General features: G+C 24.4%; 5 protein-coding genes across 6 annotated transcripts; 2 read left to right on the forward strand and 3 right to left on the reverse strand.

The window, feature by feature from the left end:
• Positions 1 to 5,467: 5,467 nt before the first annotated feature.
• On the reverse strand, positions 5,468 to 7,429 carry LOC113556160 (RWD domain-containing protein 1). The gene is made up of 5 exons (XM_026960947.2): positions 7,203 to 7,429; positions 6,906 to 7,111; positions 6,706 to 6,849; positions 6,421 to 6,604; positions 5,468 to 5,632 (listed from the first exon to the last, which is right to left on the reverse strand). The coding sequence occupies exons 1-5, from the start codon at positions 7,270 to 7,272 to the stop codon at positions 5,547 to 5,549; spliced, it is 690 nt and encodes a 229-aa protein (XP_026816748.1). The 5' UTR covers positions 7,273 to 7,429; the 3' UTR covers positions 5,468 to 5,546.
• Positions 7,430 to 7,605: 176 nt separating this feature from the next.
• LOC113556159 (methionine--tRNA ligase, mitochondrial) lies at positions 7,606 to 10,634 on the forward strand. The gene is made up of 2 exons (XM_026960946.1): positions 7,606 to 7,786; positions 9,097 to 10,634. The coding sequence occupies exons 1-2, from the start codon at positions 7,702 to 7,704 to the stop codon at positions 10,593 to 10,595; spliced, it is 1,584 nt and encodes a 527-aa protein (XP_026816747.1). The 5' UTR covers positions 7,606 to 7,701; the 3' UTR covers positions 10,596 to 10,634.
• Positions 10,635 to 12,164: 1,530 nt separating this feature from the next.
• On the reverse strand, positions 12,165 to 13,876 carry LOC113557230. The gene is made up of 2 exons (XM_026962623.2): positions 13,487 to 13,876; positions 12,165 to 12,489 (listed from the first exon to the last, which is right to left on the reverse strand). Exons 1-2 carry the CDS (start codon positions 13,848 to 13,850, stop codon positions 12,245 to 12,247), a joined length of 609 nt encoding a protein of 202 aa, XP_026818424.1. The 5' UTR covers positions 13,851 to 13,876; the 3' UTR covers positions 12,165 to 12,244.
• On the reverse strand, positions 13,823 to 15,447 carry LOC113557231 (biogenesis of lysosome-related organelles complex 1 subunit 5-like). The gene is made up of 4 exons (XM_026962624.2): positions 15,288 to 15,447; positions 14,355 to 14,437; positions 14,103 to 14,291; positions 13,823 to 14,034 (listed from the first exon to the last, which is right to left on the reverse strand). Exons 1-4 carry the CDS (start codon positions 15,304 to 15,306, stop codon positions 13,855 to 13,857), a joined length of 471 nt encoding a protein of 156 aa, XP_026818425.1. The 5' UTR covers positions 15,307 to 15,447; the 3' UTR covers positions 13,823 to 13,854.
• Positions 15,448 to 17,646: 2,199 nt separating this feature from the next.
• On the forward strand, positions 17,647 to 25,591 carry LOC113556582 (sideroflexin-1). 2 transcript variants are annotated; one of them, XM_026961625.2, is made up of 9 exons: positions 17,647 to 17,745; positions 22,069 to 22,288; positions 22,380 to 22,553; positions 22,993 to 23,091; positions 23,184 to 23,259; positions 23,940 to 24,025; positions 24,090 to 24,217; positions 24,344 to 24,528; positions 25,433 to 25,591. In XM_026961625.2, exons 2-9 carry the CDS (start codon positions 22,137 to 22,139, stop codon positions 25,484 to 25,486), a joined length of 954 nt encoding a protein of 317 aa, XP_026817426.1. In that variant the 5' UTR covers positions 17,647 to 17,745; positions 22,069 to 22,136; the 3' UTR covers positions 25,487 to 25,591. The 2 variants fall into 2 exon arrangements, with proteins under 2 accessions (XP_026817426.1, XP_026817425.1); XM_026961624.2 differs by lacking the exon at positions 17,647 to 17,745 and having other exon boundaries at positions 22,031 to 22,288.
• The last annotated feature ends 818 nt before the right edge of the window (positions 25,592 to 26,409 follow it).

Here is a 26,409-nt window from a genome sequence, read left to right on the forward strand (position 1 = left end):
TTTACTTATTATTATTTAATATCGACACTAAAATACTAAATCCACCGCAGAGAAAAAATAATCACTTACTTTTAATTTGATGTTTTTAAAATTGAATTGCTTAAATTTGACCGATTTTAATAACAACAACATTAACGCAAATTCAATAAACATTATTTACGTATTACTAATGTATCAACAAAAATGTTAGTTACTAGAACATTATGTGAAAACTGCGTTGAAACTAGAATTAATACTATATGGCATACAGCCGTTGAGCCCAACCGTATAGCCGTATGTATGGTATTATAGTTGGCACCCGGCGAGGTAAACGGTATAATTTATTTCATGTTTGATTGCTGATTGTAGCTTAAAATTTAATATACCCGCCCGTTACTTGATCAGTTCATTAAAGTTCAGCGATAAAGACAATGAAAATGATAAAACATAGTTATTTTTTTATTATAAAACGCATAACTTTTATATTTCATTTCTGAGCAATTTTTATAGTAGGTAGGTACATATATTTTATATATTAATATTATTTATACAGTATACACATTAGTATATTATATAAGAATAACGGCCAAATAAATGTAGCCGTATAGCCTCCATTCGGTAGGTTCGTCTAATAATTAGATGTTTCATAAATGAATAATGAATATATATTTGCACAGATATTTTAAGATTTTCAAATAATTTCAAAGGTTTTAAATTTTAAATTGAAAACTAAATAAAAAATCTATATAATATATTAAACTGATGTACACTTTTAAATACGTATTCTTTCTGTTACATAATATGAATAGAATTATTTTGTGGTTACAAATTGGCCAACTTTTACTAAACTTGGCACTTATTGACTACCTTGTGTGTATAATAAAACGAAGACGTATTTAGAGGAGGGTAACTGAAGGGGCTGCAGCAAACCCCTACATGATATGCTTAAAAACCGGAGAAGTCTCTGCAGCTCTTAAAAATGATTCTGATAGATACGATCTGTCATCCTATAGATGTCTACAAAATAATCCTTAATTTTGAAAGTTAATATTCAAACGTATGCAAACAAAATTATAATATCTAATGTATTTTTAATTTTCGATAGTTTTTAATTTCTGTAACAAAAACTTATGATAATGAAAATCTTTTATTACATTGTTAAATATTCTTACTCACAAACAAAAATATTGCATAGTTCGAAGAATAAAGCCTAATGGCATTTTGTCATATCTATGAAATGTAAATGAAAAGATTTGGTAAACAATTTTAGTCTTATCCATACGGTATTGTTATTCATTTTTGAATTGGTACAACAAAAACATAAAATCGATTTTATAGAAGACTGGTTTTGAGTAAATGTAAATGCAAAATGTTTCATTATTAAAGTTCCTTATAGCCCTTTCTCATATAGAAATCCAAAATAGGTCTAATATGCTACTAAAAACTTCTTTCTTATGGAGAATTTTTCAACTGTATTTTCTTTAAACACAAAAACACATCAACGTAATACCAAAACATTCATCGCTTTACTTAGAATCTAAAATTACCGTTTTATAATATGTATTGATCAATTTTCTTTCTATTATTATTACCCACCATATTATCATCCATTAGCATTTTTTCCCTACGAAATTACGTTATACTTTTATAGTATTAGATTAACTAATTATTTGCTTATTTAACTAATTGTGTAATTATGTGGATTTAGTGAAAGGGTGATAAACTTATAATATCTTTTATTTTTATTTAATCTGAAGCGTTCACACTTCCAATTTTTTAGGTAAGTACTTATAAATCACCAAGTAAAACGGCAAAGCGCAAACCTATATATTACGTCTTAAAATACTGAATAATATATACGAGTTATACGAAAATATTAGTAATATTTCTTGCAGCTCTGCAACCCACTACCCATACATTACCATATTAAGACGACGCACGATACTGACCGATGCTCATAGTGTTTATACCACTAGTCTTCAAAAGGAGATACTTATCTAGTTACCTCTTGACTCTTACCTATCAGTTATCGGAGTTATCTCAACATTATTCTTTATCAAGAAGATATATGTTCATAAGAGTATATGTCCGTTCAGACATTCAGTATCAACATTATACTACATCGTACATAAAATTAATTTAAAACCGCGTATACTATAATAATATTATATGATTAGGTAATAGGTATATTATATTATTACCTAAACCTAATGATGTTAATACAATTATGTAGGTACATTAAAGTATTTTAATATGAATTCATAAAAGAACTAGCAATTACCTATTTATAATTTTTATTACCTATAAATGATACATTTTTTTTATCAAGCGCATAGTTTAATTTATGTATAAGTAGGTAAGCATATACAACCACAGCATAGATTAAATAAGTGGTGCAACTACGACTTATGGTGCTCAAGCAACAAAAAATAAATGGTGCCCCATAATATATTATTTTCATTATGCATTTGTAGTTAAGATTTTATGCATAATGCATATTATAATATATACATATACCTTATTAGAATACTTCAACTATTTACATAATGTGTAATTAAATTTAAGTATAAAAGCCAATAGATAACACGAATAGAGAAGTTTATAAATAATTATAACAATTTACAGAATCATTATTGCTATTGCCTATCTGTCGACTTATTAAAAACAATAAATAATACAAATTTGAAATTATATTATAGATCAGTGTTTCTAACCTCTTTATTACTGTGACAAGTGGCAACCCCCCTTTTCAATTTCAAGTTTTTAGCGGCTCCTTACATATAGGTATTTTTTTATATATATACTCGCATAGATTATTATTAGTAATAAAGTGTTTTACGTTCAAATATATAATAATATACACCTACTCGTATTATATAATATTGTAATATTTATTGATTTTATTTTTTCATTATTTTATTTTATTATTTGAGCTTTTTAATTTTTGTATTGGTTTAAATTTTAAATCATACGTTAGTGATTAAATAGTAAGTTGGCGATCCCTATAAGGGAGTCGTGACTTCCGGGTTGAAAAACACTGCGGCTATACATAGCATGGTAGATTCTTTTATTCATATTAAAAAAAAAATTAATACATGTTAATAACATTTTACTTTTCTAATCTTTAAGTATGCGAAATTTCTATTATTTTATTTATAGGTACTTAATTTTTTAGTTTTATTTTTTCAATGTTTAAAACCTTGACTCATTGAATATTTTAAGTAATCTTTGATAAGGTATGAAATATGTAAGAAAGTTGAAAAATAACAGTATCAATTACTGGTAAAAACTCGTTCTCTTCCGTAATTTTTAATTTCCTACTACCGTCAACTTCATCAAATTTTTAATAGCAAATTTAGAACGATATTTAATGTAGACAATTTATGTTACCTATAATAAAGTAAATACCTACCGGTAACACAAATGTATCATTGCATCAAATGGTGCACCCTTCATAATGCCAGGTACTCTGAGTCTGGTGCCCTAGTGAAAGTATCATCCAATGATTCAATACCCTAGCTTGTTGTGCCATTAGATTAAATCCATTTCATCTAATCTACGACACGAGTAAACAAGCATTAAATCATAAACCTATCACTTATTATTTTTTTTTTGCGATTTTACAATAATAATAATTAAAATTAAAATTTAGGCAGGTATTTTTTCCTGTATCTTTTTAATTAGTATCTTTAGGTATTTGCGTATAGTATAGTATATGTACGTATAGTTATAGGCTATAGCTATTAGCTAATATCTATATTTGATTAACACAAAAAATAACAATTACCTATCTACCCCCATTTAAATGTATTAAATAATAAATTATCATAAGTACCTATGCATAAGTGTGTAATAATAAGTATAATTTTTAATAATTAGTTATTACTTGATATTATATACTGCTATTGCTATAAAATATAAATAGACTAAAGTAATTATAGTAAAATTATAAAACCATATTAGTTACAAGAATTATGAAATCTATCTTAAAAAAGATTTTAAAATAATAAGTATACTGCATACATTGCATATTACTTAACAAGAATTATTATGGTTTTCAGTGTTTAAAACACTTCAAGTAACAAAGGAACCCAAATTACCTACCTTTCTAGTTTCCTATCACCTATTACAAAGGTCAGACAATATACTATATAAATTTTATTTTATTAGATAGTTTATAACAAAGTTGTCATCTACCAGCCATCAAGCTCTACAATAATTTATCCAATAATATAATATAGGAAAAGAATCAGGATAGTCTGCTTAAGAATACCTCCACCAAATTTTTGTTTATATAGCTTAATTAATTAATGTTAAAATTAATTACAACACTTCAGAAAGTATACAAAATAATATGATTAATCTCGATAAACTAAATTTATAAGAGTTGACTCGATACTGTAGATTGATTTACATAAGTATTAAACATAACTCCCAATGTTGTATTTTTAATAATCAGAGTCACTGATTACTGATTCCTCCAATGATATCGCAATGAGATTTGATTTCTGTAATAATCTATTTAGAACTAGAACTATTTTAGAAGCTATAATAACAATATATTATGTTGGTATATTGTTATATTTATGAGTAATGACAATGTTAAAGAATAAACAATTAAAAAATATTATTTTTTCATTCATTTCCTAGAAGCTAACAGCTGTTTAATTCTGGAAAGATGTCCAATTAAAAATACACGTTCCTATATTTTTTATTAGCATAATCATTTATTTCTCAACATATGATAGTTTTATTAAACAATATTATTAATATGCCTTATTTAGTATTTTCTATCTTCTGAATCAATGAAATATCTTAAATCTCATTTAACAATTGCTTATTATTGGTTTATAAAAAGCATAGGCAAATAAACAATACCAAATATTCAAAATAAATAAATATCTATAAAACGTTGGACTTGATATACCTATTTAAGATTTTTTTTTATCAATTATTTATAAGTAATAAGTAATAAATTATTATAGTCCGTGACATGAAAACTGGCAAATGATCTTAGTGACCCTCCCGCTCTAAACTGATCATTAGCCATGGGTTCTCAGACTACACCATACCACTGCGATGTTTACAAAATAGGCACATAGTATGTTTCTATGATAATCAATTAATGGAAATAGCCGCTAGTCCACATGGAGTTATACTACTCTATGTGCTAGTCACACTGGTTGCCATCTAGTTTTTGTATCGGTAAATATAGTTATCAATTTAATATTTATTATAGTATCAAATATTTAAAGAATATAATTTACTTCCTACTGAAATTAAATTTTATTTTTTAATCTGTGATTATAATTTGAATGAAAAGATAATATTAAAATTTATCAAATAGGTAGGTTATTGGTTCTGAACTAATAAGTTATTTATTAATTTCATGTTATAAAAATAAAACATATTATTTATTAATTGATATATGATTCAAGTGATTACATACATAAAACAATTAATATATAATTATAATAATATACTTCATAACACTTTATAATAGTTTTTTTTTTTAAGTATTTTATATTTACAGTTTGAGTTTTGCATATAATTCCTAAAAAATTTTTTTAACTTTCATCAGAACTTCCAGCATCACCAATATCCAGATCATCTATTTCTTCAAATAATGATTCATCAACTTTCACCGAATCTCCTAAAAAAAAAAATAATAATAATAATAAATTTATTATATAAATAATAAGTCGTTTAAATTTTAGATAATATACAAAACATCAATGAATATAAGGACATTTTTGGGCTTTGGTTAAACATAAAATTCAATAATACCTCCATGTGATTAGAAGTATAGAAAACTGATTATTCATCCTTATTTTATCAAGAATTATATGTTACCTATAATGGATACTTAAATATGTTGTTCTGATTGCTTCACACTTGGAATTTATATATTTAATTTTACTTTTTGAATAATATAACATAATAAATGTCAATGATTTAAAATGATTCAAGTAATATTACAAATATTTTTTAATAATTATATAATATCAACCAGAACAATTTGCTAAATTTCCTTTTTTTTTTTTATCTAGCTAATTCCTATGCACAATCACTAATGTTCGAAATATATTTCCAATTTTTTTCATAGACAAAAGAATTAAAACTATTTCATAGTGAAAAAATATACTTAATATATTAACTATTTTTATAATAGACTCCCTTCCCATCCCAATGTCCTATCTGCTCTAGCCATCTCTTTAATTCCTCAAAATCCCCAGCAATGACTGAAAAGGAACTGGTGTATCTTAATGAATAAATAACAAATAAATAAAGACAGAAAAACTGAAAAAACAAAAGGTTAGGATATTTTTTATGTAAATAATCTTATAGCACATTATGTTATTGTGCTTTAACTCAAATTATATATTTCTTTATAAAAATTTAAAAAAAAAAAAGTTTTAAACTTTTTAAGAATAAACCAACCTTCTTCTAAGAATTTTAAGTCTGATTCATTGAGTGATTTATCAGTCATAAATAATTCACGTCCAGTAAGTTTCTTATTTTTTTCTTCTTCATTTCGCTTCTTTAAAACTCCCATATCTTCTTCAAAGTTAAACTTCCATCGTAAAAATGATTCAACTGTAACTTTAGTACCTTCAAAACGTTTCTATAAGAAAAGGAATATATTTAACACACATAATTGTCAAGATGATTGAAGTAATTCTAGAATATAGTATCACAAAATATTAAATAATAGTTTATACTAACCAATTCGGCTTCCATTTCTTTTTCACGTCTTTTATCATCATCATCTATTTTTCTTTGTTTTTCACTATCTGAATAATTATTCATCCATTCTTGTGCTGCCGACACCAAAGTAAAGATCATCACCATTCCAACATTATCCTGAGCCTTATAAATAATTTATGATTAATATTTTATTTATGTAATTAATTTACATTTATTACTTGTTGTATTAAATACTCTTTGAACTCATCTTCTTGTTCTTCAAAACCAACAACATCTTCAATTTCTACAATAGGTGGATCTTCAGGATATTTTTCTACATACTCAAATTTTAAACAACAAGATAGGCCAATATCATGCTGATCACTATCAAATTCGTCTGATTTAATTGGGATTTCGAATTGATAATAAGGTTCTGTACTTGTAACTTAAACACAAATATAGGTATTATTAATAAATAATTAAATATTACAGAATTTATGAATTATAAATTTCTATTTTCACAAACCTATACTTACTTGTCATTTCATCACAGTATATGGACTCCAGTGCATCAATTTCATTCTGTTGCTCTTCTTTGTAGTCCATTTTTTCACTATAATCATCAAATTTAGACGAATTTATTTTTAATAATAGAACTACTAGTAAGTCCTAAGCTACTAAACTTAACATTTACTAAAATACTACTTAAGTACTTTATCAATCATGTGACACCGTGAATCGTTCGTACTTCGTTAATCGTTTCACGACTTCATGTTTTATCATCGTTTCACTTAGACAGTAATGGTAATTTTTTTTATCATTGATTATCAGTTTTTGTTAAATTGATAAGCGATAACAGCCGGCAAAATAAAATATATAAACAAAAAACATTAGACTGTAATATAGTTTAATATACTTTTATATATTTATAATATTTTATATAGTGTTTATACATATTTAAATTACTAAAAAATATATAATTACCTACTATAATTTTAGGTAGACACTATTAAGAATATTACGAAAACTATAATTATGTCACGAATAAGTACTAGTTTCAAAGATGTAACTAAAAAGACTTCATACTTTATTACAACACCAATATTTTATGTTAATGCAAGTAAGGATTTATGTTAAATACATAATTTATAATTACAATAGTTCTATATTTGTATTTATGAATATTATTAGTATTTAATTGTAATTTATGATAGGTCATTGGTTTGTCAGTGAATAAGTGATTTGCATCCATTACTAAAAATAGTCGTAAGAAAATAACTATTTGTTGTTCAATTATACATATTTAAATACATTGAATTGAATACGGAGCACTCTCATATTCCACATCAGAACATACAATTTACTAAAAGTATAATTTGTTTATAATTTAGAGTATTTAGACCCATTAAATAGAATTACACTCACATTTTTAATTCTGTTATTAATATCTACTAACAAGCTTAGCACTTAGGGCCTTACTCTCCAACACATAATTTACCTACTTATTCTGATTTTACATTAGTAAAAAAATCACTAATTTAATTTCTTATTATAGTAGTTAGTTTTAAGTTATTGATTATTCTGTATTCATGATATTATTAACATTTAAATTTGAAACTTGTTGGTTAATTATTTTATTTATATTAAAATATTACCATAAGACCTAAATATCTAAAAATTCTTTTTAGGACATTTTTAGTAATTTGTAAGCTTTGATAAATGTGTATAGAATTTTATAATAAAATAGAGTACAATTTAAAAAAATATATAATTTTATTAATTTAAAACAAATAATTTTTTTAGGTTATTTTTTAATGTTTTTAAGGTCATCAACTTCCGAGCCCTACTGATGATCAATAATTGTCAATCCATGATAGAATGCATAATATTACCTTAGGAGGAGGGTCGAGCAGTGATCCATTTCACAGTTTACCTGAGTATAGTTTAGAACAGGGGCGGATCCAGATCAAGATAACGGGGGGGGCGATTTTCAAAGGGCACACATTAATTTTGATAATGTATTTATTTTAGTATATACATATGTTATTTTCCACAGTCTCGTACAGAACAAAAAAAATATTTTTTATAGTAGATAATAGTAACAAAAAAATATATCACTATAATTTTGTTACCCTTGAAGTAAAATTACATCAAAAACTAAAATCAGGGACTTAAACTATTTTTTTTGAGAGAACGAGGGGTGGGCGATCGCCCCAATCACCCCCCTCTGGATCCTCTACTGGTTTAGAATGTTTAAATACTAAAATATATTTAATAATGAACAATTATATTTTATTTAAAAAAAAAAAAACAGCTATACCTATATTCCATAGTAAAATTATACAGAAATACAGAATAACAACTATTATTTATTTATTTGTATTTTTTAAAAATAATATATTAATATACAATTGTTCTTTTTTATTTTAGATCCACACATTGGTCATCTTTACAGTGCTTTAATAGCTGATGCTTCTGCAAGATTTCAAAAATTACTTAATCCAAATTTAAATATTATTTTTAGTACTGGTACAGATGAACATGGATTGAAGGTACAAAAAGCTGCTGAGAATTGTAAATTATCCGTGGAAAACTATTGTTCAAAAATTTCAAATAGTTATGAAACTACATTTGATAAATTTGATATTAGCCACACTTCTTTCATCCGAACAACAGCAGAAAACCATAAAAAATGTGTTCATCATTTTTGGAATAAATTAGAACCACACATTAAAAAAGGAAAATATTCTGGTTGGTATTGTACTGCTGATGAAACTTTTTTGTCACAAGATCAAATAGAATTAGTTAACAATGTACGTGTTAGTAAAGAATCGGGACGACCAGTTGAGTGGGCTGAAGAAGACAATTATAAAATTGACCTACGTCCTTTCAAACAGGATCTTCAAAGTTGGTTGAGTAAACCAAATAGAATTAAACCAAAAGTATTCCATGAAATACTGAATAGAGAAGTAAATGATTTATATGATATATCGTTATCAAGACCACAAAGTCGAGTCAGTTGGGGTATCCCAGTACCGAAAGATGATACACAGACTGTATATGTATGGCTAGATGCTCTTGTTAACTATTTAACTGTTTCTGGTTATCCAAACAGCAAAATTTGGCCTCCAAATGTCCAAGTATGCGGTAAAGATATTTTGAAATTTCATGGAATATTGTGGCCTATATTTTTAATAGCTGCAGGTTTAAAATTACCTAAACAAATTTTTGTACATTCTCATTGGAAAGTGAATGATGAAAAAATGTCTAAAACTAAAGGAAATGTAGTAGATCCAATAAATGCTGGTTGCCAGTATACTGAATCTGGTTTAAGATATTTTTTGCTTAGAGAAGGTACGGCTCACAGTGACGGTAACTACAACGATCTGAAAATCCGAAGAATATTAAATGCTGAATTAGCAGATACGTTGGGTAACCTATTGAACCGTTGCTGTGGAAAAGCCATTAATCCAAATCTTAGTTACCCAAAATTAGACTTAATACAGTTTGAAAGACTATTTGCTGATTCATATTTCATTGAATTAAATAACAAACTAGAGGGTCTTGCAGATATTGTTGGAAGTCATTATGAAGAATTGAATTTTTACAAAGGTATAGATGAAATAATAGCCACATTACAGTGTTGCAATCGATTTTTTGAATATAATAAACCATGGGAACTAGCTAAAAATGATGTTGATAAATTGGAATCTATACTACATGTAACTTTAGAGACATTAAGAATTTCTGGGTTAGCTTTACAGCCCATTATACCTGTCCTAGCTGATCAATTATTAAATAAGTTAAACATTAATAATAGAAATTGGAATCAAATTACTCCAAAATGGAAAAATACAAACGAAATTGTTAATCCTATTAACTTAAAAAAAGATAATATTGTATTGTTCAAAAAGTTGTTGATAAACTAATTTAGTCTTCATTATACTATTAGTTTAACGATTAGTAACTTACACAAGTTTTTAAGTACTTTATTGAAATAAAATATAAAATCAATAATTATAATATTATGTTTATGAATAATGAATTTTCAATACAAAATTTATAATTGTATTCACCTATTTAGTTAGGTATAATATATAATTTATAATACGTGTTGCTCTAGTTCTTGTTATTTAATTATTTTTGTAAAAGTTTTGTAATTCTAAGATAACTGAAATACAAAATACATGTGATAAATTCATAAATTTGAAATTATATTAGTATAAATATTTAATTAGTTACTTAATTTTCTTCAAAAGTTATATTATATCTCTAACTTGCAGAAGACAAACTAATCGTTCTAATACAAGTAAAAGTGACCATGAAGAATACCTTTTTTTAGTTACTAGCTATTTTTATTCCTTTTCTTGATAGTATTAGTATTACAAACGAGATTTCTTAGAGATTAAAAAATGATATGCCCTTTGAAGAACTAATTCTTATTTTCGTAAATTGTAATGGTTATGGTAGATAATGATACAATATTATATGTTGCAAAAATATATGAAACTGACGTTCCTAGGCTTACAATAAATACTTTTTTAAATTTTGGGTGACTATAATACTGTAAATCTTTTGTAATTTAATTAAGATTGTATAGTAATATGTAGTTAAAGTTGTATAAAAATAAAAGGTATTAGTCTTAAAGCTTTTTCTTTGAATTACCTCTGAAGCCTCCTAACAACAGTTAAATTATAATTAAAAGAACTTTCACTGAATTAAAAATAATTTAACAGATTCCCAAACTTAATTGGCGGTTAAAGAAACATAAAGTTATTTTCTAGATATTTTATCAAGTATAAAATTACTTCTACAATTATTTACAACTTTAATAATGACAAAACTCACATTTTAAACTTTAAAAAGATTTCAACAATGACTGAGGAGTCTTGATGAAATAGACCAGCGTTTCTCAAACTGTTGGTCACAATAGATTTTCAGGGAAAAATCTACTAATCCTCCCTGGCTCAGATAAAAATCCTAACTATAGTATCAGTTTTGAGCAAAACAGGGAATGTATTAGTTTTAGAATTATTATTATGATTTTAGTATAGATAACTCTTTAAATATTTTAATTATAATCAATAATTAAAATATGTCTAAGATTTTTTACCTAATTGAAACTTGTGTATAGTTAATTACAAAGTAAAATTAGTTTCATAACTAAAATATTATATTGTAATTAACAAAACACCACACTTAAAGAATGTATTTGAAAACAAGATAATAAAATCTTAAGATATAAATTAATTGAAATCAGTCCATTATTAATAAATTCAAACATTTCAAACCACTATAATACAAAAGTTAAAACATCTAAAGATATTATATTCAATAAGTAAAACATTTACTGATCAAATGTGCAAATCATAACTATATCCATAAAAAAAAAATATATATTTAAAGCAGTATTTAAATAATTTAACAATCAATAAATATTTTTTATAATAAAGTAATCTTCTATTAATTTGTATACATTAATGAAAAACTATTTTTATTATTTAATTTTAAACATACTTTTGAATATTTTAGTAATTTGATGAAAATAAGAAATAGTCATATAAATCAATTACAATAATTAATCTTGATGAACTTTGCCACTTATATCTAATGGTTCAAAGTCTTCAGCTAATTTTTTGGCTAAAAAGTAAATTTCAGCTAATGCTATAATTAGAGCACATATGATTCCCAATAATAACTTAAAACCCAAATCAAAGGTTGTACTTAGCATCAACTCAATACCCAAAAATCCAAATAAAAAACCAGCAGCAGTTGAAATCACAAATTGGAGGACTGCTATCAACTGTCTATTGATTTGTTTAACTGAAAACATAAAAATGATTAATTTATTTATAATATTTTAAAATCATTGTTCCAAAACTATGTACTACACAATACATCATGGTATTTAATCATTACCTTTAAAATTTTTTATTAAATAGGACAAAAAAGAAACTTATTTGCACTTTACAATATTATAAAATGTTTTAAAATTTGGTCAGCGTTACAATTCAACTAGTAGTTTTATATTATCATGTCCTATAATTATAATTTTATAAGACATAAAAGTCGTAAATTAATAATTTAATTTATTCATTTTTAAGAATTTTTTAGTCATCACAAGCATACTTAAATATGATAAACAAAATATGTGTAATAATTTTTTTTGCAATAATATAGATGAAGTCGGCAACTAACAAACTGTGAAGGTAACTAAATATCTTGCTTAAACATTACCTACATTTTTTTTTAATTTTTATACTAAAAAAATTATTATTTTATTTTTATTTACCAAATTCTGATTATGTCAATATTATAATTCAAAATTACTAGTAAACTAACTCACTGATGACAGCCATGTCATCAAATATAATAAATATATGAAATATTCATGGATAACAATCAACAAAAAATCATCGATCAAAATTAACATTCTCAAGAGGATACAACATAAAAATTATAAAATTTATACACAGGTTACATAATTTTAAAAATGTGGCTAAGGATATTAAGTGCAATTTATTACATTAAATATATAAACATTTAAATATTGTATAATTGTAAAAAATATTGTCATTATAAAAGATTATTTTTCCAGGATTTATTTTTTATTTTATTTAATCATGAGTCCAATATAAGTTACTAGATGAATTGCTTTATACATCAGTAAAATATTCATGTATTTGTTCAATATGTAACCTACTGAGTAAAAATCAAATTATTCACAGGTTTTTGAGATTTGAAAATTAAATGATTTTCAGAAGGAACAAAAGAGAAAAATTTAAATTTAAATTTGTTACAATATTAAACAAAGACTCACTTTGATAAGAAATTGTATCTTCGGGTAGTCTAACTCTTCGAAAATCTACGTTTTTTGTCATTGCATCATATTCTTTATTCTTTAAACGTTGCTCTAATTTTCTCATTTTTTCTTTGTACTCTGGACTTGACTCGACAATTGGCGGGCTAGGTAAAACTATACTTTCTTCAGTGATTAATGTGTGTAAAGGGGGACCATCAATTTTTTTCAAATTTTCACTAAACCATTTGAAGGCTTCTAGGTCTAACATTTTAACAGAAAAACATTCACTTACATGAGTAGGAATATTAATTTTAGACTTTTCAATTTTCTTGAACAGATCCAAGAACTGGGCATCAGTTTTTATTTTTATTTTATAATCCATTTTTTTACTGATTATCAGCAATTAGTTTATTTATATCTTCTTCAAAATGTATTTTAATTGCTTCTACCTTATCTTCAATATCTTTGTCTATACTTTCATATCTAGATTTCAAATCAGACTTAAATGTTTCCAATTCCCTTTGACGTTTTTCATGCAATTCCTTTTTAGTTTTCAAGTCTTCTTCCTAAAAATATTCAAACCAAACATTTTAAATACATTTTTATGTATACAATTATTGTCAAGCTAATTTACTGAAATGATATTATTTTCTTGATCCAGAATTTCTTGACTCAAATTCAAAGCTTCATTAATGGTAGAATTTAATAAAAATAAATTTTCACCACTTGATTGCAAAAATCTTTCAATTTTTTTATCTTTTAAATCACTAATGAGTTCACCGATTTTGTTTAGATTTTCTTCATCAGCTCTATATGATTTTTTCTGGAAATAATTTTAATTAACAATTATTTATTATTGTATAATCTACAAATGGACCAATCTTACATCAAATTCTGATAAAAAATACTTTATTTCTCCTTGTAAGAATGGACGGTGGCTAAAAAGCCTATCCCAAATATCACTCAAATCTAAAAACAAAAAATATAATTATTTTTTCTTTTTTTATAACACTTTTATGGCTAATAAGAAAGTGCTGTCCTAAAATATGTGTCTAATGCAATTTCAAAACTAACAAGAAGAAATAGGTAACCCAAACCCATGTTATTTAAAAAAAAACTTATGAAGTATTTGATACTAGGTTAACTAAACATTGCATAGAATATTTGGTCAAATGTATAAATTAAAACATCTATATTAAATACACAATACTTTGAGTCTCTACAACAATGATTCTCAACCAGTGTGTCACAGAATTGTGGGTGACTGAAAGTTGTGAGAAATATAAATATATTTTAATATTTGGTTTAAAATAATAATTTATTAAATATTTATCCTATGTTTTAAATCTAGCTTTACTTGTGTACATTTTATATTTTTTGAAGATAAATTTATAAGATCTCTATTAAAAAAAAAAAAAACTACAAAATTAAAATTACTATTTCACGATGCCTACAAGAATTTTGGAAAAATACATAAGGTTTATCTTAAATTAATTGTCAATATTCAGAAAAATGATCAACAAACTAAGACAATTGTTCATTATTTGGTTGTAAAACATTTTTTTTTTTTTAAACATATTAGTTAGAACTTAGAAGTAAATATAAAATTCTTTTATTAACTTCCATTGCGTGTTCCTTAAATTAACATAATACTTTTAAACATATTACCTATTATAATATATGTAAATTATATTATATATTTTATTTGTAAAAAAAAATGTTCAAATAAAATTGAATGTATTAAAATCTATTAACTTAGTAGATAAATTGTACAAATATGAAGAAAAATAGGACATAAAATAAAACGCCCCTTCCTTACCTTTAAAAATGTCAGTCATTTAGTATAAAAGATATCATCGGCATAGATAAAAAAAAATATAATCATATATGACAGTTTCTAAAAACTACAAATAATACAGATTAATTTAATCTAATTTGTTTTAGATTATGGAACATTTAAAAGTTAAGACATATTTGTAATATTGAAATGTTATGTGTACATTTTATAAGATAATATATTGATAACCTACAATATGACCAACTTAACAACTGCTTGTCTTATTGTTGATATTTAAATTAGTTTTAAATCGTATGAACAAAATCACCAAATACCCACAAAATAGTAAATACACACTAAAGATAATTTTTAATTTATCATTTTACATTTACAATCATGACTAAACAATCAGTGGCGCCAAAATAATATTGATTATGTATTTTGAAAATGTATATTTACCTAGGTGAATTTAGCAGGTAGATCACCTTTGTCATTGAGATTGAGTGTACAAATGTATATTAACCTAACCTAGATGAGTGTCAAAATTGTATGTAAAGGTGTTTAAGTAAGTCAAAAACGTCAATGTAAAAACGACAAATACGTTTATCTTTAAAATTCTAAACTATTAGTTAAGTATAAATATAATAAGTCAATTGTCAAATTAAATAAATAAATTATAGATATCGAATTTATGGTATTATTGCTTAAAAATATTGGTACATTTTCCTTCCCACTTAAATATTCTTCACATATTGTTTTGAGTTTATTTTGTAATTCGGCATATATATTTTATTCGTAATATACCCAATGAATTTTGTACTAATTTTGATTCATCAATCATCATTTGCCATCTCCAATCGGATTTTTGTTATTAATATTTAATACCCATACATAGGGAAATGACAATGGCCCACTAAATTTGAGAATCGATGATTCCATCCCTCCGTTATGTTATTAGTTCGATCACGATCACTATCATTTAATGTAATACTATAAATACTATACTTTTCTTCAATTTTCAGTAGAATTATAAAAAAAAATTTATTTACTTCGTGTATATCAGCTATATGACTATGAATCTATTTACTTTTCCAATATTACATTTCTCTAAATCACATGAACATTGTTCCGCGACATTTCAATGAACATTCTTTTGTACATCTCAATGTTAATCGCTTGCGTCCTTGATGTTTCATTATGTATCAATATCCATTCCAACAAATTTTTAACCCACCTTTTTTTGATTTAACAGTTTCCATAATTCCCAAAAAAATTAATTAATGAATGTATCATGTAATCACTTTGAAATCGAGTTCAAGATGTAACTGACGCTAACGTCTTACACAAAATATATTAGAATCTAATTTATATTCATAATGTTATAGTAAAATACGATGACATTTTTAATGATAAAATTTGGTTTATCTCAGCTATCATTGTATGTATATAAGAATATAACTACATGTTACTTATATAATAAGTAATAACTTTTAACCAAAATTAATGTTTTTCACCTTATCGTTTTTTACCGATTATCATTAACTCATTAAGAACACGTCATAGTGTATAATTTTATGTTGTCTCGAAATTACGAACATAAAACAGCAAATTTGAGTTCAGCTGAATCAATTGTATGCTGTTAGTTTAGTATTAGACTTATTAGAATCAATTTACCTGTTATACAATTTAAAGGTAATAACACAGAATAACTGTTATTCTGTGATATTATACCAAATACTCTTAGGCTTTAAATGATAATATTACCTTATAAATTAAAAATAAAAATAATATATTTTTTCTTGTAATTTATATTTTATTACATTCCAGATAGTTATTAAATTAAATATTAGTACGTCTGAACAAAAATTAAGTTAAATTGTATTCTTTCACATTTCCACATTCCACGTATTCAAAGTTGAAAGATATTATCAATTTCAAACAATATTACAAATTTACAATAATCTAGGTTTTTATAGTTTTATACTGGTTGTCATTTTGTCAATAACCAAATATGAAGTATTAGACACGGATATAGATACTAGATAGTATAGATAATTACGGAAGTATAAATTAATCAATTCTAATACAAAATATTATTTAAATTCTGAATGGTATAAAAATATCCATAAGTACAACAAATCAGAGAAAGTAATGTACTTATCTACTTAGTACTTCCTAAATCCAAGGTTATCGAGTTAGATGTTAGATCTACTTTAATGAATTGTAGAATAAGTTATATTAAACTGTTTTCCCGCTAGACGGGTTTTTATTTCAATTATTTATTAATATTAATCTAAATTTACTCTTTACTAACGAATAACAATACCGTTGATATCATAATATGATTTATTAGATTATTTAATTATTAACACTTGACCGTTACTATTATACAATAATATGTTAGTCGTTACCTTCTCGTAAGTCGGTTAATGCGTATAGTACCTATTTATTTTGTAAATCTAAATTTCGTATTTTCGTAGTACGCATTATATTATATTAAGTAAGTACTAAGTAGTATAAACTATAAACTTTAATAAACGTTAACAAAATATTATACCTGTTCCTAAATTTGTATATTTTAAATTTCTTATACATTTTTTTGAGTTAAAATTTTTAAATTCTAATTGAGTGGATATTTCGATGGATTATAAGGTAAAATGTAGCCTCCCTGTAACTTGTTTTAAAATATAAATTTATAAAATTGTATTAGGTATATCGTCATATTCATACTCTTAAATAAATAGAAAAAATAGCTACCTATACGTAAATTGTATTTTTTCTTTATTTGTAAGTTCGTAATTTGTTATTTATCGATTAACTAAGTCATGAAAATAATAATTTAAATAAATATAATATTGACTTAACGATTAAAAACTTAAAATAAAATTTAATCACATCACCTATTTCAATAGTTTGTTCCTCAATTCCTCATTAAAATATCTATAATTTAATTATTTTTAGTACATAGAAATTACAATATTATAATATAATGTACTTGTATAGTCATATAATTTGAAATTAGAATTAAGTAAACTGGCTGGTCTTTTACCTAGGTTCTCATTTTAGATTCTGATCGGATTGATGGATTTACTAACTTGACAAATGACAATGATGTGTATTTTTTTTATTAGTCACTCTAGATCACCTTTTGAAGCAGTAAAAAGTTAAAATTGAAGATGCTTCTATCTTAAATTCTAAGTGTGATCTCTAGTAGGTTATTGGATCTAATAATTGGTACTTTAATGGAGTCAAAAGTAAAACATTTATTTTCCTGTATCTACTTTTCAAAATAATCGAGGAAATCACTATAATAGTTTGTGTAAAAGTTGAATTCAATGATAAATAATTGCAAATGGAAAATAATTCTTTGCCACGCATTCTGTCACTTATGTCTATAAGGATATTTTATTGTTTAATATTTGAATCAATTATTTATAAAGGGGCTTAGGATAAAAAGTATTAAAAATAACTGTTTTTCTCGTAAATTAAAATTGAAAAAAATTGTCAGCATTATTTTAAAACTAAATTACATTGAGTTTTGACCCTTTCATAATAAATAAGGTTCTTAACTCTTTTCACAAATAAAATTACTAATTCATTTTTTTTATATTGTGCAATAGATGATGTAAATTAAAAATACTTTATTAATATATTTTATTATGGCAGTATTAAAATTTTTTTCTTATTTGAAAAATTAATAACTAGCGAAACATCAAAAATTATTACTTTGTTGTTGAAAATTCGCAACATTTTAATTTCAAAATTTGAAAATCTAAAAAAAGACATCATTTAATTTCATTAAAAACTGTCTAAAAGTCATATTTGTATGGAACTGCCAACTGTATGGTTAAATTACTTAAATCTTTTAATTATGATAGGTAAATATTTTATTGTGAATTTAGACTAATTTTAATTTATATAATAATTATACCTAACCTATGGTGTACTTAAATTATTTAAGTACACCATGCAATAGTACTTATGTGGTATTTGGTATGATATGTATTATATTATATAACCATATTGAAATAATAGTTATGTTAATTTAATTTATACTATATTTAATGTGACTTAATTTTATATATCAATTTAATTCTTCCCCTATCGCGGATGATTAGAATATGACTATTATACACTTGGGCGGAACTACGGCCTGGACCAACTAGGCCATAGCTCAGGCTAATTGGCTCGTATTAATGTATACATTTGCTAAGAATATATTATTTTAAATGTAATAGTAAAATAAATTAGGTATAAGTGCGAAAAAAATTTGAAAAATTAATTGTAAGTAATAAATAGAAGTTTAAATGTTTAAAATATATTTAGTATCTGTAATTCACGTGTAAGATTTAAGTTTAAATTAAAAGTGATACAAATTTAGATTTAAAAGTTTTTTTTTTTATTAATGAGATTTTAACATTAAATTATAATATATTTATAACATCAATAATTACTTATATTATACATTTGTATTGTAATAAAAAACATTGGTATTTCCTATTACTCTCCACCCTTTCTTTGGGTATGATAGGTGCAAAATGACTCATACGAGTGGGCGAGTGGCCAAGTCTAATGAAAATGTCTAGTTTCGATTATACATCTATATAATACGGTAGTCAATCTGGACTGGGAGTATGTAACATTTTTGGACAAAAATTTTTGCCTACCGTATTACTAATATAAAAATATAAAATGTAATATATTATTCATTAGAAATTTAGATTGACAGACCATCAGCTCAGAATCGTTTTTTGTATTCAATCATTTATCATTAAATTCAAATTAAACATATATAATAAGTACCTAATGAGTAATGACAAAGTACACTCGAAATCTATACAACAATAATAATATCTTACCAGTTTTAATAGTTTTTATAAATATTATTAAAATAAAAGTAGGAATGTTACGTGTCTTTATTATATTTTTAAAATTCTGCCGGAAATTACTAGAAAATTCATAAATTCACAAATTTCAGGGAATTTTGCAATAATGCTGGAAAAAACTTTTTGTACTTTTCTTAAGTTGAAAAAATATTATCTAGTCACCATACAAAAACTATTAACGTTTTGCAATAAAGAGTGATTCATGATAAAAGAAAGGCCTGGTATAGTATTAAGTAATATAACTTTCCTAAACCTTTTGTATATACTATATTATATAAATCATCATATTATATTATAAATTTGAATAAACAATATACATTACATTTAATATTTACATAATATTATATAGGTAAACATACTCTAAAATTATATCTACGAAACACCTACATAGAATGATTTGAAATTAAAATATTAATCTAAAAATCATAAACAAATAATTGTTTGAATGTGTATCTTATTAAAAAAATAATAAATATGTAGTAATTATATATTATAATTATTATAAATTATAATCGATAATGATAAATGTATGTAGTTTTATTTGCGTATGTAATTATTTTTAAGGCGTTTTCACTAACTTATTATTTTTTTAATATTTTTTTATTATTTGTTTATTGAAAATTAAAAAAGAATAACTAAATAAATTATCTTATAAACGTTGATACATTTTTCTTCTATTTTGAGTGATTCTTCTTTTATCAAACAACACTTATTATTTGAAAACCTATCAACATTTTAGAAAATAATTTTTTTACATAATTCCAGTCAAAATACATTATCATGTAGAGATTACAAAATAAAGATCATAATTCATACAGTATTATATTGTTAAATAAGCTTCAATATTATAATAGAGCTCAGTTGTTTAAATAAATTAAGACATGTTATTGGAGATTTTAGTATTTGGCTCAAAAAGTTTACAGAGGTTGTTACTTGTTAACTGTTTGGGATACGTCATCTTAAACTCATCTTTGAATAGTTTGATTCCTTATTATATAATTTTGTAATACATTCACAGAATATGTAAGGGAGTCACAGAGAGGCTGATATTATACGTCATGACTCATGAGGTGTTTGTGTGTGAAATAACTAATAAGTTTGATCGACCAATGATAATTTAAATACGTCTAGGAAAGAAAAGTCGTGATTCCCGGGGAAGATGGAAAACTAAATACCTTTTAATATATTGTTTGTAATGTGTTTCGATTCTAGGTTGAATGTTTTTTTTCTTAAATCATTGTCGATTACTTATTTTTTATGCCGAAATATATAATAATAATCCAAATTACTGAAGGTATATTTAATTGTCAGTTGGTAATTTTATATAATTATATATATTATCTTACTCAGTTTATTTATTAATTATGATATTTTTGAGTTTTTGGAGACTTAGAGATATAAATTGGTGCTATTACGTGTTGGTCTGGTACTACATGACGTATTCATAATTTGAATAGTCGATTCGATTTTTTTCATGAAATCTTTATTCGAATTTTAGATACTACAATAAAATTATTGCAAATTGTGTTAATAATGGTAGAAATTATTTACGTGTGTAGTATTGACTTAGTATTTTTTTTCAGGTAAAATAATAACACGTAATATATAAATTCAACTTTAAATTACACACGTGTTTACATTTACCTAATTGGTTACTAATCAGGTATTTTTATAGGAAGTTATAACATTATATTTATGATGATTCTGTAAAAGTGAACGGGATTGTACACAATATATTTAATGATCACTATATAACATTATAACTTGTTATCAAAATACGATAATAATTAAATTATATACGATCTGTTGACCTCCTCAATTACAATAGTATAAACCTATTTTAAAGATAATATAATAAAATTATGCTTCCTACTTAAACTAGTTATAGTAGTTATACACATATTATATTATATTTAATCAGTGTTAAATTTTTGTAGACTGTACGATTTGTTATTTGTATATTATTTTACTCGGGTTATATTATAACTCTGTTAATACACTAAATATGACTGAAAGAGTGAATTTGGACGTACCCCGTTGGGATCAGACTCAATATTGGGGCCGAGTTAAGTATTTTTTCACCACTACCAATCCGTTAAATATTTTCAAGTCAAATCTTGAATTGGAGAAATGTAAAGAAATCGTCAACAGTTATAAGTAATTATCCTAAAAATATAATAACGCTTTTTAAATTATGTCATACAAACGAGCATTAGAAAAACTGGAAGTTGAAACGTTATTTATTTAGAAAAGGCGATAATATACCTGATGGCTTAACATTAGAAGATGTTTACAAAGCCAAAGATGTAGTTGACTCGGCATACCATCCTGAGACAGGAGATAAAATGATAATTTTTGGGAGAATGTCAGCTCAAGTGCCTATGAATATGCTTATAACTGGTTGTATGGTCACATTTTACAAGTGAGTACATTTTATATTCATCGGAATAAGTACAAATTATTCTAGTACCTAATTTATAGTAATAATATTTCGTTAAATTTCAAGAAAAATTATATACCACGAAATTTACATTGTAAAATAAATTATCAATGAATATTTAATAATTAAATTATATAAAAATAGATTATTAAAAACCAACAAAAACATTAAAAACACTACTTTCCTTCAAATATTTATAATTAAATGGTGTTATTTAAAAAAATCTTATTGATACTTAACTTTTAAATTTGCATAGAACCATAGGAGGTACTTTTGTATTCCCCTCACAGAATCAAAATATAAAATTTATTTTCTGACCCAGTTTAAATTCAATCAATTTTTAAAATCTAAAATGTAATATTTTAATTATTCATTTTAATATGAATGATTTTTCATTTATTTTTATTTTTTTGTTAAACAGAACCACACCAGCAGTTATTTTTTGGCAATGGTTCAATCAATCGTTTAATGCTTTAGTCAACTACACTAATCGGAGTGGTACCTCACCTATGCCTATTGAGTATGAAGTTCTATTTTACTTATTATTTTTAAATTTTTGATAACACTAAGTATTTCATATGTCTCTAACTATATATTATTTTGTATTTAAAGTCAAGTGGCTAAGTCTTATGTATTGGCTACAAGTGGCGCTTTAGTTACAGCACTTGGTTTAAACAAATTGGTTAAAGTAAGTAACAATTTTATAACGAGTTGTATAATTTAAAAATATAAGCGTTTTTGGTACTGTTTATTGTTTTTTAAATGTTTAATATTTTTTAACTATAAATGTACAAAAACATAAAATTAATAGTAATTGTATTATAAAATTGTATACTTTTATGCTTATAGAAGTCATCTAGCATTGTAATATTGCATTTTAATATTTCAATTATTGTTGTGTATTAATAATTTTAAAATGCTATCCTACATGAATCAAATAAATTTAATATTTATAGTTGGTATATTAGTATATTAGCATCAAACAATTAATAGGTATATATGACATAAGATAGAAAATTCTTAATTTAGAAACTATATAAAATAGGAATTGTAAAATATAATTTCACTGTCATTATTTTATTTTTATTGTACACTAAAAGGAATACCTACTATTAAAATATTCTATAATTAAGTTTTATATTATGGTCAAAACTGGAAAGGTCTTATGCACTAATACACTATTGTATATATATATACTATTTTATATAGTTAAAGGTATTTTAATGTTATAGGTAGTTGTAGTAATTTAAAATGGCATCTAGGAATCAACATAAATTAATGTGTTTTCAATGTATTACAAATTTAAACTATACAGCTATGATACAAAATAATTTCAATATTAATAAGCCTCTATTTTCACTTCTTTAGAGATTACCAACTGTTGCTGGCCGTTTTGTACCATTTGCAGCTGTTGCTGCAGCCAATTGTATTAACATACCTCTAATGAGAAAGAAGTACATAAACAACTATTAATTGTTTTTTAATTATATTAAAAACACTTTTAACTCTTTAATTTAGAGAACTGGATAATGGAATTGAAGTGTACGATGAAAATAAAAATCTTCTAGGTGAATCTAGGTCAGCGGCTAGTCAAGGTATTACTGCTGTGGTATTAAGTCGCATTTTAATGTCTGCTCCAGGAATGGGTAAGAATTATACCATTTTGTATTCTTTTATTATTATAACTGAATATATAAATGATGTATTCATAAATTTATTTAAAATATTATACATTTATGTGCGTTTACCTATAAATGTTGTTTTATTTTTAGTAATATCACCAGTAATAATGGAAGCAATAGAACAGAGAGGCCTAATAAAAAATATGAAATGGGCTCCAGCACCCTTACAAATTGTACTGTGTGGAGTTTTTTTGACTTTTGCAACTCCAATGTGCTGTGCATTATATCCACAAGTATCACCAATATCAATTGACAAACTTGAACCTGAATTACAGGTATAATTAAAGTGTCTATTATACATGAAAATATCTGCTTAAGCCTGTATATGCATAAGAATACTTTACAATTTACATAGTTTAACTAAATTAATACTATGATTCAAAATATATACGATAAAATAATATTCAAATAATTAATTAATTATACCTGTACATAGTATATGTTATTAATATGTTATATATTTTAAATTCCTATCATGGAGAAAAGATTACATTGGTAATTGGTTTTAAAATAATGTTTTTATTTATTTATATATATATGTGTGTTTAGAAAAGAAGAAACGTTTCAAAATTGGTATTTGATGCCCCCGTAAAGGTAGAAAATTCCTGGTACTTTTCAAGATAGTCAGAACTAATTCAAAAAATAACAAAAATAAAAAATATTTACGTTACACTAGTTTTTGACAAAATTGATTTTGTTATTTTGTTGTAATTCAATAGATATTTTAAACATTCAATTTTACTATTCCACTACTAAAAATTATTATATTATCTGTTAACGATGATATTTTCAAAATATTTTAATTTAAATTCAAAATTGATACAAAATATTAGATAACGTATGTAGGTACTATTGTTATAAATTGCTAGTAAATAATAATATTTAACTAAAACATTATTGTTTATGCTATAAAATTATTCACCTTTGGAAGTACCAATGTATTATAATAATTTCCTGTTTCTCTGAACCAATTTCAATATGTACAGTAATTATAAGTATATAGTTTGATGAAATATCAAACAATATCTATATCATGCTGTTATGCATTTTTTATAATGTCATAATGTTAACTTGTTAAGATTGAAGTACATAAATGTGTATAATTATTTTATTAATTGATGTTAATCACTCATTATTTGTATGTTTAATGTATATCTTATATTTATCTTAATGTTACAGAAATCAGCAGAAAAGTTCAACTCAAAAATTGGATATTACAATAAAGGTCTCTAGTATTTATTATTAATATTATGTATTATTTAATTCTGATTATATTCATGTTTAAATTTTATAAAGTCAGCGAATTCATATAAATAATATTTTTATATTTATTACTGAATATAAAGTAATTATTAACGGATATGATGAAACTGTGTAAATTATTAACTACAATTCGATTCAATATTGAGCTTATATTATTTTTCATTGTGTCGTTTATAATATCATAACTTCTATTTTAAGTTTTAAATGTAGAATAGTGCAATGTATTTTGAAAAAAATAATTCAAATCAGACGAACTTCTTAAAAATAATTAATTATGAATTTCAAAAATGTAAGGAATTTAAACTATAAGATATTGTCCACTCACACTATATAAATATACACTTACCTTTAATCATTTGTGAACAATGATTAAAGTAAATTAATTTAAACATAGTTCACTCAATATCCAATAGCATTGAGTGGCATTTGTTAGTGTTAACTTGTTATAATCTACGCAAAAAAATGCCTTACACCGTGAACAACCAATCTTATTTTCTTGCAATGAAAAAATATAAAGTATTAACAAATATGTCAAGCCACACCAATACACTCACCAGTCACCAATATGACAACGCTAAAAGTGCTTTATTACAACTTATAAGACATATTTTATACACGTACATAGGTAGGCTTAGCAGGTACACTTAAATTTACATATAACCATTTATTTTGTTATTCACTATATTGCACAATAGGATAATATTTCCCAACAGCTAACAGGAAACTATAGTCAATATATTTACAACAGACTACCCGACTACTGGTGTCCTAAATAAAACTACATAATTTAATGGGCATTATGTGTATTGCATTTTTAAGTAGTTTTGAGTAAACATTGTGTCTAACAATAAAGGTAACACAAAATATTTCTAATGCATGACCTTGATTTTTAT

This window comes from Rhopalosiphum maidis, chromosome 1 (assembly GCF_003676215.2).
Source record: "Rhopalosiphum maidis isolate BTI-1 chromosome 1, ASM367621v3, whole genome shotgun sequence".
In the NCBI taxonomy this organism is placed as follows: domain Eukaryota; kingdom Metazoa; phylum Arthropoda; class Insecta; order Hemiptera; family Aphididae; genus Rhopalosiphum; species Rhopalosiphum maidis.